Source organism: Alexandromys fortis, unplaced genomic scaffold (genome assembly GCF_014885135.2).
Source record: "Alexandromys fortis isolate MF-2015 unplaced genomic scaffold, M_Fortis_MF-2015_v1.1 scaffold_83, whole genome shotgun sequence".
Classification (NCBI taxonomy): domain Eukaryota; kingdom Metazoa; phylum Chordata; class Mammalia; order Rodentia; family Cricetidae; genus Alexandromys; species Alexandromys fortis.
In genome coordinates, this window is record NW_026068001.1 from 3,176,112 (window position 1) to 3,192,336 (window position 16,225).

The 16,225-nt window shown below is 35.6% G+C and overlaps 1 protein-coding gene across 21 annotated transcripts in view; it reads right to left on the bottom strand.

The window, feature by feature from the left end:
- Positions 1-16,225, bottom strand: part of Kdm6a (lysine demethylase 6A) — a 128,261-nt gene that overhangs the window by 98,541 nt on the left and 13,495 nt on the right. For all 21 annotated transcript variants that reach the window (XM_050160868.1, XM_050160865.1, XM_050160870.1 and 18 more), the window contains one exon: positions 470-578. In XM_050160868.1, the coding sequence (XP_050016825.1) occupies positions 470-578 (109 nt within the window). The remainder of the gene's footprint in view (positions 1-469; positions 579-16,225) is intronic.

The window sequence follows — 16,225 nt, forward strand, 5'->3', positions numbered from 1 at the left end:
GCTTAGTTTTATTCAAATACTTTCTAGTTAAGATGGACAAGATTTGCAGAAAAAAAAAATGGTAAGAAAACTAACTTTGTATTACCTATATGTCCTAGAGGAGCTTTTGCTCTCAGTTCACCCCTCAATGGAGCCTTGCAATTGCTAAGCAAGCACTACCACTGAGTTAAATTTCAAACACTAAGATAACAGTGTTTAAAGGAGGCATTTTCATGGAGCAAAACAAAACCACAATGAAAGTTTTGTACATAGAGGGTTTCTTTTTTTTTTTTAATAGATCTTATTTTATTGATTATTTACCTGGAGCCACGTGATTTTCCCAATTCCATCTATTCTGTTTTCTCTTACTGTTTACTATATAGCTCATAAAATTATAGCTTCTTACAAATAAAAATGACAGTGCCCTTCATAATTATAATTACTTGAAATGCATATATGAACCAAAGAAATCAATAAGAAAACAAGTTACCTTTTGGATAATCTTCCAACAAGAGGTTGAAATGACCTAATTGACAAAAGAAATCAGACTCCACTTTTCCTTCAGCTTTTAAGATCAGAGATTCGTAGCAGCGAACAGCCTAGAAATAAAAGAACACAAATGTTTAAGAGGTAGGTAAAAATCCTAAAAATACAATCTCTCCCTAAGATTATATATATCCTCTACTAATCATCACCCAAGAAATCAATGAACTTTTCTTATATCTCCATACATCAGGGCATCATTCTTTAAAAAGAAATAGATTAAGTATTTAATCAGAAATTCCACTGATAAGGGCATAAACATCTTTCTCATCTACAAAACTGCAAAAGTATCTGACAAATTAAATAAAGGAGCACTTTGACAATTCTGTTCATAAGTTACAAATATAAACTATTGCTATATAAACCTATTCAAATCAAACATTCATCTTTCCTACAGGCATGGAGAATTTAACTGAATTAGGTAAGAAGTCATACAATCTCTGTAATAAGTACAGCTACCATTTATACTTAATAGTTCACTTTTTACCAAAATCTATACCAGATTTAAACTACCTTACAATTATCTTTTCCTTGTTATAAACTCAAACACACTAATTCTAAACTCTATCTTACACTCCCAAAATATTGATATACACTCATATTTCCTTTCTCAGAAAACAAAATTGTTACGGCTGTTAACTCCCTTAAACTCTAAAGAATACAAATGACAGAAGAGTTTGATGACACATCCCAGTTGTCATATGCTACAGATCTTCGGAAACTTATTCTCTCTTACCCTCAGACCTGACAAGATGATTAAGATGTCAAAGTTGTTCACCAGAGATGGCTTAGTAAATACCAGCATAAGCCTGACAACCTTAGTTCAGATCTCCAAAGCCCAAGTAAAAAAGTCAGACTGTCCTCTGACCTCCACACTTGCACATAAATAGCCTCACACACAAGCATGGACACACACAAAGACAGACAGACAAGAGGAAGGGAGGGAGGGAAAGAAAAAGGTATGGAGAAAAAGGAAATTTCTCTATGAGTTCTCAAAGTACTTGGCACAGAACTAGATACACTTGTTTCTTCCCTTTCCAGGTAACAACAAAGCTCTTACCCCCACGATCTTTTAGGTAATGTCAAAATTTCCTTAGATAAATACTGCATAATGTTGCTGTTGTAAGGCATCCTAGTAGAGTCATCAAATCAAAAAATAAATAAATAAATAAATAAATAAATAAATAAAAAGTGATTTCTCAAATACCTGGGTATCCTCTCATTTGGCAAATACAAAGAAAGAAACTCAAGATAATCATTTAAAAACACCATTTCACTATTATCATAAAAATTTCCTGGAATGTCTACTTAGAAGGCCTTCATTTTTTGTGACACAGAGCCTTGATGTGTAGGGAATCAAACAGTTTCAAAATGTATGATGTGGGAGTGTCATATCAATCTGTTGATTTCATTGGTTGAGCAATAAACGAACTGCTTGGCCTCATAGCTTAGAACATAGATGGGAGGAATAAACAGAATAGAATTCTGGGCGGAAGAGGAAGTGAGGTCAGACTCTGCTCTGCTTCCAGAGGGACCCGACAGCCGCCATGCTCTGCTCTCCCAGGCAGCTGCAACCCACGATGGACTTAGGCTAGAATCTTCCCGGTAAGCGCACCTTGGGGTGCTTACACACATCATTAGAAATGGGCTAGTCCAGGTGCGAGAGTTAGCCTAGAAGAGGCTAGATAGAAATGGGTCAAGCAGTTAAATGAATACAGTTTGTGTGTTGTTATTTCGGGCATAAGCTAGCCAAGCGGCCGGGGTGTTGGGGATGCAGCCCCGCTGCTTCCTATTTCAACAAATGTATATATTAAATTTACTATCCTGACAAAATTTATCTGTCAGCAAGTTTGGAAAACCTATTGCCAACAATGTATATCCAGGCTGATCTTAATATACTTCAGAGCTACAAAAGAATTGTCCTCAGTTCATATTATACTCTTTGACAACTAAATGTGTATGTAGCAAATCACAAGAACTTAGAACTACTAACCAATCCACTTCTCTATAAGAGTCTGGATTCTATAGTAAAGTCTCAGGAATTACTATAATTTAAAGGCACAAAATTTCAAGAGCCTCTTTATACAACTCTTATCAGACAAAGGGTTTGAGTATAAAAATACGAAATCAGTTATTGAGTACAGTGAAGGAAATCCTAATTTTACAATAAACAAAATGTATATAAAGTTAGTAACAGTATTGCAATTAAAGTTTTCATTGAAATCATTTTTATAGTTTTAGTTTTTTAACTACATTTTTTTTATCCTCTCCCCCATGTGTGTGTTCACCCATGCTATGATGTATATGCAGAGGCCACAGGCAACTAGCATAATCAGGTTCTCTCTTCCTACCATGTGGGTCCCAGGGACTGAACTCAGGCCATCAGGCTTTGAAGCAGGCACCTATACTCACTGAGCCATTTCTTGAACCTTTGCTTTCGGAAACACTTGGTAAAATATATAGACACTTCTCCTCCCTGACAGTTTCTTGCTATTGATTTCTATTAACTTTATAAGCGAATATATTTCTGCGGTAAAAAAGTGTTCAGAATATAAACATAGAAATCTTCTTTAACGATTTAAGCAAACAAAAAAAAACTCCTTACTGCCTTTCATGTCACACAACTATTATGATCATATATTGCTTGTGTTCTATTTCTCATAAAACAGAGGAACACATCTAAAACTATATACCTCTGATCATCCACAAAACATTAATACCAGACAAAATCCAAAATAAGAGAATTTTCAAACTAGATTGAAACTTTCTTAATAATTTCCCCTATATATTCACTGTGAACCTAGGAAACCAGTGCTGGCAGTGAAACATGATGATGACAGAAGACAATCAAATGAGACTGAAAAATGAATGGAAAAGATTTCCAAACAGCTTATGTTAGCATTTCATAAATACCTCATGTATTTATTTGATTTTTGGTAATTCTGATACTAGATACAGGCAAATGGTAACAATTTTAAACAATATTTAAAATAAAAACAGGGTAATTCTCAATACTCCTAATAATATAGAAAAACGGTATTGTTTATAAATATTTTAAAATCAAAGGGTTTGGGTTGGCAAAATAACTAACAAGCCGCAAAGTGCTTACTTTACGACCTGCCTTTGCTTATTCAGAAACATCTCCTACCTCCCTACTCCCCTGTAGGAGGAGAGAAGAATCAACTAGAAGTTGTCCTCTGCTCTCTGATCACCCAAATGCACACATATGCACACCCATTCCTTCTTCACCCCTTCAACATGCTGGATAATGATGATAGTGGACACAAATTATTTGAGAAAAATAAAATGACTAGTAATAGTATGAAGATATATAATTAGTTGTTTAGATTTAGATGCTCACTTAAATGTCTCCTCACCAAAAATATTTAAAAAAAAAAGTATTTCTTATCCAACGGATAATTTTTAAGCTAGGTATAGTGATATGTACAACTTAAAAAAATTAGGAAGACCTCAAGTCCAGGGATTCAGGATCAGTTTAGGAAACATAATGAAGTTCCCATTCTAAAAGAAAGAGTATTATGCATTTATATTGTTCATATTTTTGATATTTTACTTGAGAGTTTCAAATACTGTATCTACTATACTGTATTTATATAATTTCCTCCTCCCACTCTTCCCCTGCCCCTACTACCTCTCAAATTCGTTGCTTTTTATTAATCACACACACACACACTCACACACAAAACATCACTGCATTTTGAACACCACAGGTACACAAGTAAAATCTTTGCTAATACAGACTACGCTTGTACATGACTTCAGGATAAAATGACTAGAATGTAAAACAAATATTAATAATACAAACTCTAGAAATTATATGTTCATGTCTATAGCTGCCCCATATAAAAGTTCTAATTTGCTCCACTTCTCTGTATTTTCTAAATTTTTCATAACTATATTATTTTTTTACATAAGTCATCTAGAATTATGCTCTCCCTTGTAATTTAACTTATATCTTTAATATCATGACCTGAAGTAAGTAATATACATAAATATAACTAACAGCTATATTTTTATCTATTTACAGAGCAAATACAAACTTTTAAACTGAAAGAATATTCAATCTATATACTAAATATTAGAAAGGCAACTTTTTCAGTTTATAAATAAAGGGCCTAGACAATTAAGAAACTGGGCTGGAGAGATGGCTCAGCAGTTAAGAGCATTGCCTGCTCTTCCAGAGGTCCTAAGTTCAATTCCTAGCAACCACATGGCGGCTTCACAACCATCGGTAATGAGGTCTGGTGCCCTCTTCTAGCCTGCAGGCATACATGTAGACAGAATATTGTATATATAAATAAATTTTTTTAAAAGAATTAATAAACTATCTTATCTTTATAATTACCAACATTTTCCACAAAATTTATAAAAAAATAGAATTTAACAATAGCTTATTTATAATTGTAAATATATACATTATTTATAATTTATTATCTACTACAAAGAAAAAACATATTGGGAAGTATAAATAATCATTACATTTTGGAGGCACAGAAAAATGAATTAAGATTGCTCCCTTTCCCCAGCTTTTAAGAAAACTGAAATGTCCTCTCATTATACTGCCATTTTCTACAGTAGTCAATGCAATTTGCTTTAGTAACTACTTTACTTTTACTATTTGAAAAATCAGTTGCTACAGAAGAGTAGCATTAGCAACACCCTCCATTTCTTCTGGACCTGTCCGGCTTTTTGTGGTGCTAGAGGTCAAACCCAGGGTCTAGTACCTGACAGTCAAGTCCTCTACAAGTGAGCTACAGCCAATGCCACCTATTTCTAAAACTCACACGAAGACAAATATGTCCCCCCCTTTCTTTGATGTTTATGGGTGTTTTGTCTCCATGTATATCTGTGTATCACATGGTGTTTTACCTACATGTATGTGCACATATGGTTCCTGGTGCCCACAGAGGGCAGAAGAGGATGTCAGAACCCCCCCCCCCCCCGCCCCCGGAATTGGAGTTAGTTGTGAGCTGTCATGTGGGTGCTGGGAACTGACCCTAGGCCTCTATAAGAACAAATGCTATTGACTTCTGAGTCAACCCCTCTAATCATTTTTAATATGAAATACTGGGCTTAGGTATAGCTTAGTGACTGGTAGAGCACTTGGTTCCATTCCTATCACAGCGAAAAATACATAAACATTAAGTATGAATCTTTTATGTTTAGTATCTAACATAACAGTTAATACTTGATATTCAGGAATATTTTAGAAGCACTACATACAGGAAACATTTAAGCAACTTTATACAAGTGAAGTGGCTCAGTAGCATATAAGTCCAAGGGACAGTATAAATGTCAACTAAAGGGCTGGAGAGATGGTTGCTTTTGCAGTACTCGAGTTCAGTTGCCAGCACCCACATCACGGAGCTCAGAATCCCCTGCAATTTCACCTGCAGGGGATTTCAATGCTCTCTTCTGGCCTGTTCTGATATCTACACTCACATGCACATACACACATAATGAAAAGTAACTGTCTTGAATGTAAATTAAAGTACTCCAGTGGTTTTAAATTAACAGAATCTCTTAAATTGCATCAGGACAAGCATGTGGTCTTCATCATAATGTCTAAAAGTCAGTCACAAACATCCAAGATGGTTTAGTAGACTTATTACGGTATATTGGCAGATGATAAATCAGATGAAACATGCCAGCTTAAAAAAAAAAGCGTTCACGGCACAAATTAATAAAGTAAATTTTACAGATTAACAGCAATCATTAGTTCCTCAAGGTCTGGTACTAACAGTATTATCTAAGTTACCTGAGTGCTATATGCTTTTTTCTTTCTTAGAAAAATGGGGTTGTATACAGTTCAGGTTGGCCTCAAACTAAGACTATCCTTGAACTCCTGACCCTCCTGCCTCTACTTTTCCAGTACCAAAATTACAGGCATTAGCCACTAGAGGATTCAGTACTACATTTTAAGTTATGTCATGATATACAGGACTAAAAGTATGGTGAAGGACGTGGAAAACTGTTGTATTAAAAGTTATCTGGAGCAGGATGGGGATGTTTGTTAGCTCTGTGGTAATAGAGCAGTGGTAAGATGCTTGAATAGAATGCCTAAGGCTCTGGTTGAGTTTCAGATACTTTAAACTGTCAGGAGAGAAGGTTAATTAAAACATCAACAATAACAACTTAAAAGCAAGATTTTTTTATTTAAGAAAAATGTAAAGATAACTAAAATTAAATGGGACATCCTAGACAATGTTCAATGCAAAAAGAATAAATTGTAAACTACTAAGACTGGACAGACAAGATGACTCAACCTCTAAAGGTACTCGATGCCAAGCCTGATGACTCAAGTATGGTCCTCAGAACCCACATGGTAAGAAAGAATCGGGCCCCCACAGACACTGTAATATATTTACACATACAAAAACTTTAAACTTAAAACGCTAAAATAAATACATATATTATAAATGGTCCAGTAGGTAAGAAATGTTCCAAAGGAACCAATTTCAATTCCTATCACCCACATGTCAGCTAGCAGCCATTTGTAGCTCTAGTTCCATAGGAATTACCTTCTTCCAGCCTCCAAGCACGCAGTACACAGACGTAAATGCAAACAAAACACCCATAGATACAAAATAAAAATAAAGTAAATTATATATATATGTGTGTGTATATGTATATAGTAAATTATATATATATAAACCCCAATGTTTCTGAGCTGTTTGCCAATTGGGTCAGATAGAGCCCTCCACCCCAAGCATTACAAACTATTGCCAAAACTTCTGACTACCCTTCAGAACCTGAGAGTAAAACTCTGTTGCTGAAGACACCTCAAAATTTGAATCACAGAACATGGAGATACCACAAACTGGTACTCACCAGCAAACTTCATTCCTACTGGCTAGCATCCATGCAGCTGGAAGGTTCTATGCATGCTGCCAGAGGAGAAAAGCAAGCCTCAATCTCACCCAGCTATGAATCCTGCAAAGTACAACAATGACTGGTCTGACAAGATGGGTTCTCTAGCACAATAGTGGCACAAATATGGGAGTTATCAACCACTTTTTAAGTGCATCAAAGACCTGCCTACTCCATAATGGAACCCACACACTGCACTATTAAAGGGGCTAAGAACTTACAGCTAGATAGGTCTCTAGGAACGACCCATTACTATTACTCTAAATAGTAATTACTGCTAAATGGACATAGTATTAAAAGAACTCCTAATTACTGATTGATGCACCCAAAGATCAGCACATCTTAAATCTTCAACAGAAACCAAAGGCCTCGAACAAGACCAATGACTCATGAACACTTGCAAGTAAAGATATATGGACAGAGGAGTTTACTGTGTAATTCACTGTTACACTGCAGCTTCCATGAAGAGATTTTTAATTTTTCTTCCTTTTTTCCCCCTTTTATCACTTAAGTTTTGTCTTATTTGGGGAGGAAGATACAGGGGCTGAGAGCAGATTTGAAGGGACAGGGAAATGAATGGGATCAAAATCTTTTACATCATGTAAAAGATGCATAGAATAAATAAAAAGTAAAAAAGATTCATCGTTTTATAGGTTCACACTTTATCAATAAAAAAATTCAGTAAGACAGTTTAAATACTTATTACAGGTTATCAAAAATGCTGGAAGCCACAGCTGGCTTTATCCTATATAATGTCACCACACAGGAGGCTGAGGGGAACTACCACAATTTCAAGGCCAGCTTATGCTACATAGTAAAACCATGTCTCAATGAAAGAAACAAACAAAAGATATGCTTGAGGAGAAGAATGTTTCCAATGTGAAATACTTTTAATTTGGAAATATTTGCATATAAACATAATGAAACATCTTGGAGAATGGGTTCTAGTCCTATACAGTAAATTCCTTACAATTTGTATGCATAGCCTGAAAATTTTATATATTTAATGTACTTGGATTTTGTCTATGGAAAGATGCAGAATTTTTTCATTTGTATTCTCTTGTATGTATTCAAAATAATTTCAGAGTTTGGAGTAAGATTTTAAATTTTCAGTTAAGGATATTCACCCTATTTCTAGACCAGGCTGGTCTCCAACTCACAGAGATCCGCCTGCCTCTATAGAGAAAAAAATGGCAAGCCTCTATATTATTTTAAAGGGTATAAATATTACATTCTTAACAAGAACACTGAAATACTGGCAGTTGGTTAATCAACAGAGTTTTGGCTTGCAAAATGAGTTTGAGAGGCTAGTTGAAGAAAAATGTGAATGTACTTATTACTGACATATAGATGTGAGAACAGTTTGGCCTAGAATGAGATTTCTCCTGCCTCATACAGCCCAGTGCTGGTATTAAACAAATGTCCACTGTACCTAACTAAAGTTTTGTGGGTTAATTATTATGTTAAGGACTGAATTGGACAATATGTACAATTAACTTAAAACATTTTGTTTTATGCTAGCCACTAATCAAGGAACACCAACTCAGACCTGAACTTAACTGGCAGCTAGACATTAAAAATGAAAGCAAACAAATACCTAGCCTTTCTTATTCTCTTCCACATTCTCTGCTCCTCTTTTCTAACCCATTTGCCTCTTTTCTAACCCATTTGCCTTTCATAGCCTTCTTTTATCACTCTCCAGTTTCATTGTCTGCGTTCCTAACTAAAGTTGTTTTCCAACAGTCACTTTCATTCTACAAATTGTCTAAATGTCTTGCTTTACTAAAATCAGAAAGAGGAGAGAAAATAGAAGAGAAACTTGGATCTTTATTAAGCCTCCAAGGTAAGGACTCGTTTTTATTTAACAGCCTAGCATGCTTTTCCCCTTTGGACATTTAGAAAGCAAAATTTAAGGGTTTATCCTCATTCAAAAATTTCTCTCTTTAATCTCCCTTTACATTAGTCCTATCAATTTAAATATCTTCATTCCTATACATTGAACATTTGTGTCATAACCATTATCCTTTTTCCTTTCTATCATATCCCAATTCCTAGCATTACAACATGGGCACAACTTGATTCACCAAGGCTCCTTTATTTCTATAGCCCAACTCATACCTGAAACAAACAAAAGCTACTTTTTTAAACAATATTATTTAAAAAAATAATACAACATTGTTTATTGCTATGGTTCCCAGCAATAAGATCAAACTATACAGAGCCTACTGAACATTTAAGTTCACTCTCATTCAGTATATTAAAATGTTTTGCCTAATTTATTCCTAGATCAAACTATACAGAGCCTACTGAACATTTAAGTTCACTCTCATTCAGTATATTAAAATGTTTTGCCTAATTTATTCCTACTGTGTATTATCTTCAACCACTGTCACCCCACAAATTCCATCATTTAGTCACCCCTAAAAAGGTAAAATATAGGGGCTGGAGAGATGGCTCAGTGGTTAAGAGCATTGCCTGCTCTTCCAAAGGTCCTGAGTTCAATTCCCAGCAACCACATGGTGGCTCACAACCATCTGTAATGAGGTCTGCTGCCCTCTTCTGGCCTGCAGACACACAGACAGACAGAATATTGTATGCATAATAAATAAATATTTTTTTTAAAAAAAAAGGTAAAATATACAACTATCTCTGACATAGTCCACTAAAAGACTTGTGGGGAAGGGTTGGCGCATGCCTTTAATCCTAGCACTTGGGAGGAAGAAGCAGGCAGATCTCTGTAAATTTTTATTTTTGTTTTGTTTGTTTTATTTATTCTCTGACAATTTAATACAGGGATATACAAAATCTTGATGCTCCCTCATGCCCAACCCATACCCCTCCCACCTTTTCACAGCAACTATTGTTTACATTCTACAGAAACAAAATATAATAATCTAAACAGAATACTAAGGTTAAAAAAATAAAAACTCCAGTGGAGGATCTGGAAAGAGTTGGAGGAGAGCAGACCATGACCATAACAAAATATATTGTATATATTTTTTAAAATCTAATCACAAAGCTAAACAGTGGTGGCGCACGCCTTTAATCCCAGCACTTGGGAGGCAGAGGCAGGCGGATCTCTGTGAGTTGAAGACCAGCCTGGTCTGGAGAGCAAATCCCAGGACAGGCCCCAAAGCTACAGAGAAACCAGAGACAACAAAAATTAACCAACTGATTAGCACTGCTTCACTCCCACAAAGCATGTTTCTGTGAAAACAGACATTCCTTATCAGTTGCTGTTGAGTCTGAAGCCTGAGTTCAATCCCTGGAACTCACACAGTAAAGAAAGAGAAAGTAGATTCTGGCAAGTCGTTCTCTGACTTCCACCTGTACTGACACATGTATGGGCGCACACACACAAATAAATAAATGTAATTTAACATTTTTAGTTAACTCAAATTTATGTAAGATACTGAGTAGTTCTGCAACTTTGCTGGGCCTACAGCATATCATCGCCATAAAACAGAGTATAGTAAAAAAAGAATATCCAGGCTTTGTTAGCTTTGTTAATACTACTGGCAATCCAATGACAAGAGAAAACATACCAGATACAAATAACAGGAATGATATTTCAAAGAAAACATTAAATTCTACTTATTTTCTGCAAATGAATCACTTAGCCAGTTTTGACACTCTACTTGTAGTCTCAAAGCTAATGAGCAGCAAAGTCTGATGATAGGGCCAAGGAAAAATATGAATACACATACACACACATTGAGATATATAGCATATAGAAAAGTATGCCTAGAACCCATAATCATTAGAAATACTATACTCTTTCTGCCTATTCCTTCAGGTAACAACTTTCTTAGCATTTTCTTACACAGTGTTTTTTTCCCTGAATCTCCCTACAAAACCCTACACAACTGCCACATCAGATATCATTCTAACATCTATTGTATTTTACCAAGTCCCTTAATCAGAACTACTATAACAATTCTTACTAACTGCTAAATACAGTGTATTTTACAAGCATTCATTGCCACAAGTAGGTGTCTATTAAACTACTTTATAGGTGAGGATAAAGGAAAGGCTTAGAGGTGTTAAAGACTTATTTAAAAGACAAAGAGAGGGCTGGAGAGGTAGCTGAGGAATTTAGAGCATCTGCCAGAAAAACAACTTCAGTTTCTTGTACCCACAAGGTACTGAAACCTGTAAACTCCAGTTCCAGGGAATTGAATAACCTCCTCTAACTTCCAGAGGCACCAGACATACACATGATACAGATATACACATGCAAGCAAATATTCATATAAATGAAATAAAAAGAATCTTTTTTAAAAATGAGGACAAGGGCTATTGGAGGTCCAACAATGAGGGCAGATACAATTTTAAGGTCTTTGTAAAGGACATCACTTTTGTTAAGATTTATTTTATTTTTAATAATATGTATATATGTGTGAGGGAGGGTAGACACTTGCAGAGGCATCAGATACCCTGGAGCTGGCGTTACAGGCTGTTGTAAGCCACCTCCTGCAGGTGCTGGAAACAAGCTCTGAACTACTAAGCTACCTCTCCAGTCCAGAAAACAGTATTTTATTATTAACCAAGTCATGTACAAATTCACTTTTAGGTGATTAAAGTGATACAGGATTATAATCAAGTTATAACGGGGCAAATGATTAGGAAAGAAAAGTACTTTTGGAACTGCTTAGAAATAGAGCAAAAGAATGTCTAGGGACCTTAAAGTGGCTACAAAACTAAAAGGAAAACTGACAGCATCAAAAAAGCAATTCATGTGTCAAAACAAAACTTGTACATAAAAAGGAAAAATCATACTGAACACACATAGCCATAATATAAGTGTTGACTTAACACAGGGAAAAAGTAATAGGGAGACTGAGTAGGGACAGGGTAATTTTCACATCGTACACATAGAAATAGAAGAGAGGAACAAAAAACAAATTGCAGATACTGACATTATAAGATGTGCTGGTAAATCTGAAGAGAAAGAGCTGAAGGATGAGGAACTGATACTCTTACCAGGGAGCCAGGATTTTCTTTTGTGGGTTTGAACTATCCTGGATAAAAAAAGAATATCAAAATGGTCTGAGATGGTAGCTTTAAGGATAGAATGAAGTTTCAAATTCTACAAAACTCATAGTATAGGCTCAAAAACTAGGGTAACGGGAGCAAACAAGACACAAGTTCTAAGAATACAAGCACATGGATATATGGACTTCTTGGCTGGACATCTTTTCCTCTCAACAGTTTTAATGTCATTCCACTGGTTTCTGGCTGCCATGGTGTCTGATAAAAGAATCAAGCTTTTTTTTTTTTTAATTTTGTATGTGATGAGTTGCTATTTTGTTGCTCCTTTAAAAATTCTCTTTTGACAGTTTTACTGTAATTAATGTGCAGCTCTTTGAATTTAATCTAACTGGAGTTCACTGAGCTCTCTGAATGTGAATTATTGTTTAACACCTTATTTTTTTATTACGCTGGAAATTTTTCAGCCAGTATTAAACTATCTAAATGTTCTTCACTGTTACAACTCTTTTAAAAAATAAAAAAATTACATTTACTTATTTGTGCTTGTGTCTGAATATAACTCTCAAAATCCATTTGTTATAATTTAATCACCAAAGGATGTCTCCAACCAAATTTCTTCCTTCAGATATCAGGAATCCTGAGAGGAGGCTGAAAGAGTGTAAGAGACAAAGGGGACAGAGGCTCTCTCTAATGAGCAAAGCACATATGAATGCACTGACTGAAGTAACATGCACAGGGCCTGCAAGTCTGCACCAAGTCCTCTGCATATATATTACAGCTTCCAATTTAGTGTTTTTGTGGAACTCCCAAGTGTGTAAATGAGTGGGTCTCTGAGCTTTTTTCCTTCTGTTGGGTTACCTTGTCAAACTCTGACATGATGGTTTTTGTTTTAGCTCATAGTTTATTTTGTTATGTTTTATTGTTACCACTTAGAACCTTATTCTTTTCTAATGAGACAGAAAGGGAGTGGATCCAGATGGGATTGGAAGTAGGGAGGAAACTGAGGGGAAACTGTAATCAGAATAAATTTTGAGAAAAGAATCTACCTTCAATTAAGGGAAAAAAATGCTTGTTTAAAAAACTAATCACCAACGTAATGGCAAAAGTTGGAGGCTTTAGGAGGTGATAAAGACACATGGAGCTGAAAATTCATGAGTAGAATTATTAAGATTTTTAACCAGGCATTCCTTTAACCCTAGCACTTGGGAAACAGAGGCAAGGGGAGTCCTGAATTCAAGTCTGTTCGACAGAGAAGTTCCAGGACAGCCAGGGCTACACAGAGGAATTGTAACTATAATAATAATAATAATAATAGTAAAATTTTTCTGAAAGAAATTTTAAAAGCAGAAATAAAAATAAAAAATTAAGATTTTTCTATGATTATTTTTTCCTAGCTATGTTGCCCAGGCTTTGGACTCAAGATTCTCTTACCTCAGCTTCCAGAGCGCTTGAGAATTGACATTTTTTAAGACTTGTGTTCATTAATATGTATGATAAATACTTTTCAGCTAACATTTTCCCTTTGAAAACTCTAAACGCCATCAAAGTCAAAGAAAAACTTAAAAGACTTCAATCCTCCCCAGTTCTAACTTTTATAAGCAAAAAATTCCTGGAAATAACACAAGAAACAGCAACAACTTTTCTCAAGATCTCAGGACCTCCCTTATTTCCAGGACAGAATATCACTGCAGAAGCTACTGATCTAGTACCTTCAACAATTATAGAGTAAAAAGAAATGCAAGCAAAACCAAAGTCCCAAGAAAAAGGCAGCTTAACAAAAAAACTGGCTCTCACCCCTCTACCTAAAATTTGATTAGGGCTAAACATGCAACTAACTTATGCACAACCCACCAAAATCAGAAATGAGGTACTTAGATTCTCTTACCATGCAGTATGGGCAAGTGACTTACACACCCACCTCAGCAGAAGCAGTCTTTCTCGTGGTAGCTCCTACCACAGTAATGTTAGCAGGGTAAAACAAGTCAATGATCTTCAAGGTCATTGATAAGGGTACTCTAATTTTATCAAGTTATAGGTGGGCTAGTTAAAAAGCTCACCTTCTTTCTACGAGTGGCAGAAGCATAGGAAAGTGCACTTCCTATGCCCATGACTGGGTTAGTGGCAAGACAGAGGAGATAATCTAAGCCACATGCAGTAAAAGAACAAGGTGCTCCCATTTACCCACTTAGAGAACTTTGAGTAGGGAACAGTATTTCTCAACCTTCCAATACAGTTCCTCATGTTGTGGTGAACCCCAACCATAAAATGATTTTCATTGCCACTTCATAACTAATTTTTCTGTTATGAATCTTAAATATCTGATAATGCAGGATATCTTACATGCAACCCCTGTGAAAGGTACATTCATCCCCAAAAGGGGTCTCGATCCACAGGCTGACAACCACTGACCTAGCAGATAGGAGACTTAAAGCTAAGGCAGTCACTTTATTATGCACCACCACCCCACACTCGTAACAGTCCTGGGTGGGTAGGCTAAGGAGCTGAAGCTGCACCCTAATTCAGTATCAAGAAAATTGAACAAGGTCACCATAGTGGCAATGGGACCCAGTAGGAGGCAGAACTTCCACATCCAGCACTGAAACATAGTAGTAAGTAGGCCCACAAGAAGTTTAAATTGTTCCCCTGTGCCAATGGCACTCACTGTGAGCTGAGCTCTAACTTTATATTTGGCATCAACAGGGATGAAGAGAACAGAGATAATAGGTTTGTGCTGTATGCTGTAACATGAGAGCAGTCTTGAGTTAACTCCCTACTTCTTTCTTGCTAAAGCAACACAGCACATCAGAATGTTATCTTAATGTCTCATTCAAGAGACAAGACAATATTAAACTGGTTCCCATTCTGCGGACTTCCACTTTACCAGGGTAAATGTCAGTAGGACCAATTGAAACTATGAAACACACACACACACACCTCCATCCTTCCCTCTCCCCACCTCTTGTCCTACATCTCATCAAGGATACTGACTACTATTAAAAAAAGCAGACTTCGAATATGATACCCAAAATGTACATGATACAATCAAAAAATCACATCCTTCCAAAATCCAAAAAAATATAACATGGAGACAAACAAGCAATAGTGCTTATTATCAGTTTTAAATTATTCAATAGATTTAAAAGCCATCAACAAAATGCTTCAAATAAGCAATTAGAACTGTTCTTGAAACAAACAAAAAACTGGAAAAGTCTCGACAAAGGCAATTAAAAGAACCAAGCAGAAATTATGAAACTAAAAATTAAAAACTTTCTGGCTAGGCCTAACACAATCATGGAAATGACAAAAAAGAATGTGTGAGCAGATCAATACAGTCACCAATCTAAAGAAAGAGAAAACAATGAAAACAAATAAACACAGCCTGGGGACCTATATAACAAAGAAAATAAGCTAAGATATAAAGGATCACACTCAAAAACACCAAGATGTGCTCTTTCTCTGTCTGTATGCATGTATGTATTTATGTATATCCCACAGGAAGGTAAGGAGAAAGAGTAATGAAAAATACATTGTGCCGGCTAGTTTTATGTCTTTATCTCTCATTCCTGAGGTATATATATACTTGCTCTATATTAAATATGCAGTGGAGATTTCCCTTTCAGTATGTGACAAGGGTTATATTATTTCCTTTTGAGTTTTTATTTGTTGTTGTTTTTTCAGACTGCAAATGAGAAATCTGCTGTCCTTCAAATTGGTGTTCCCATATAAATGATGAAACTTTTCTGCCTAGTCATTTTCAAGAATCTTTTTGTCTCTGCTTTCCAGAAATTTAGTTATTAAGATGTTGGTGCTGGTATTTTTA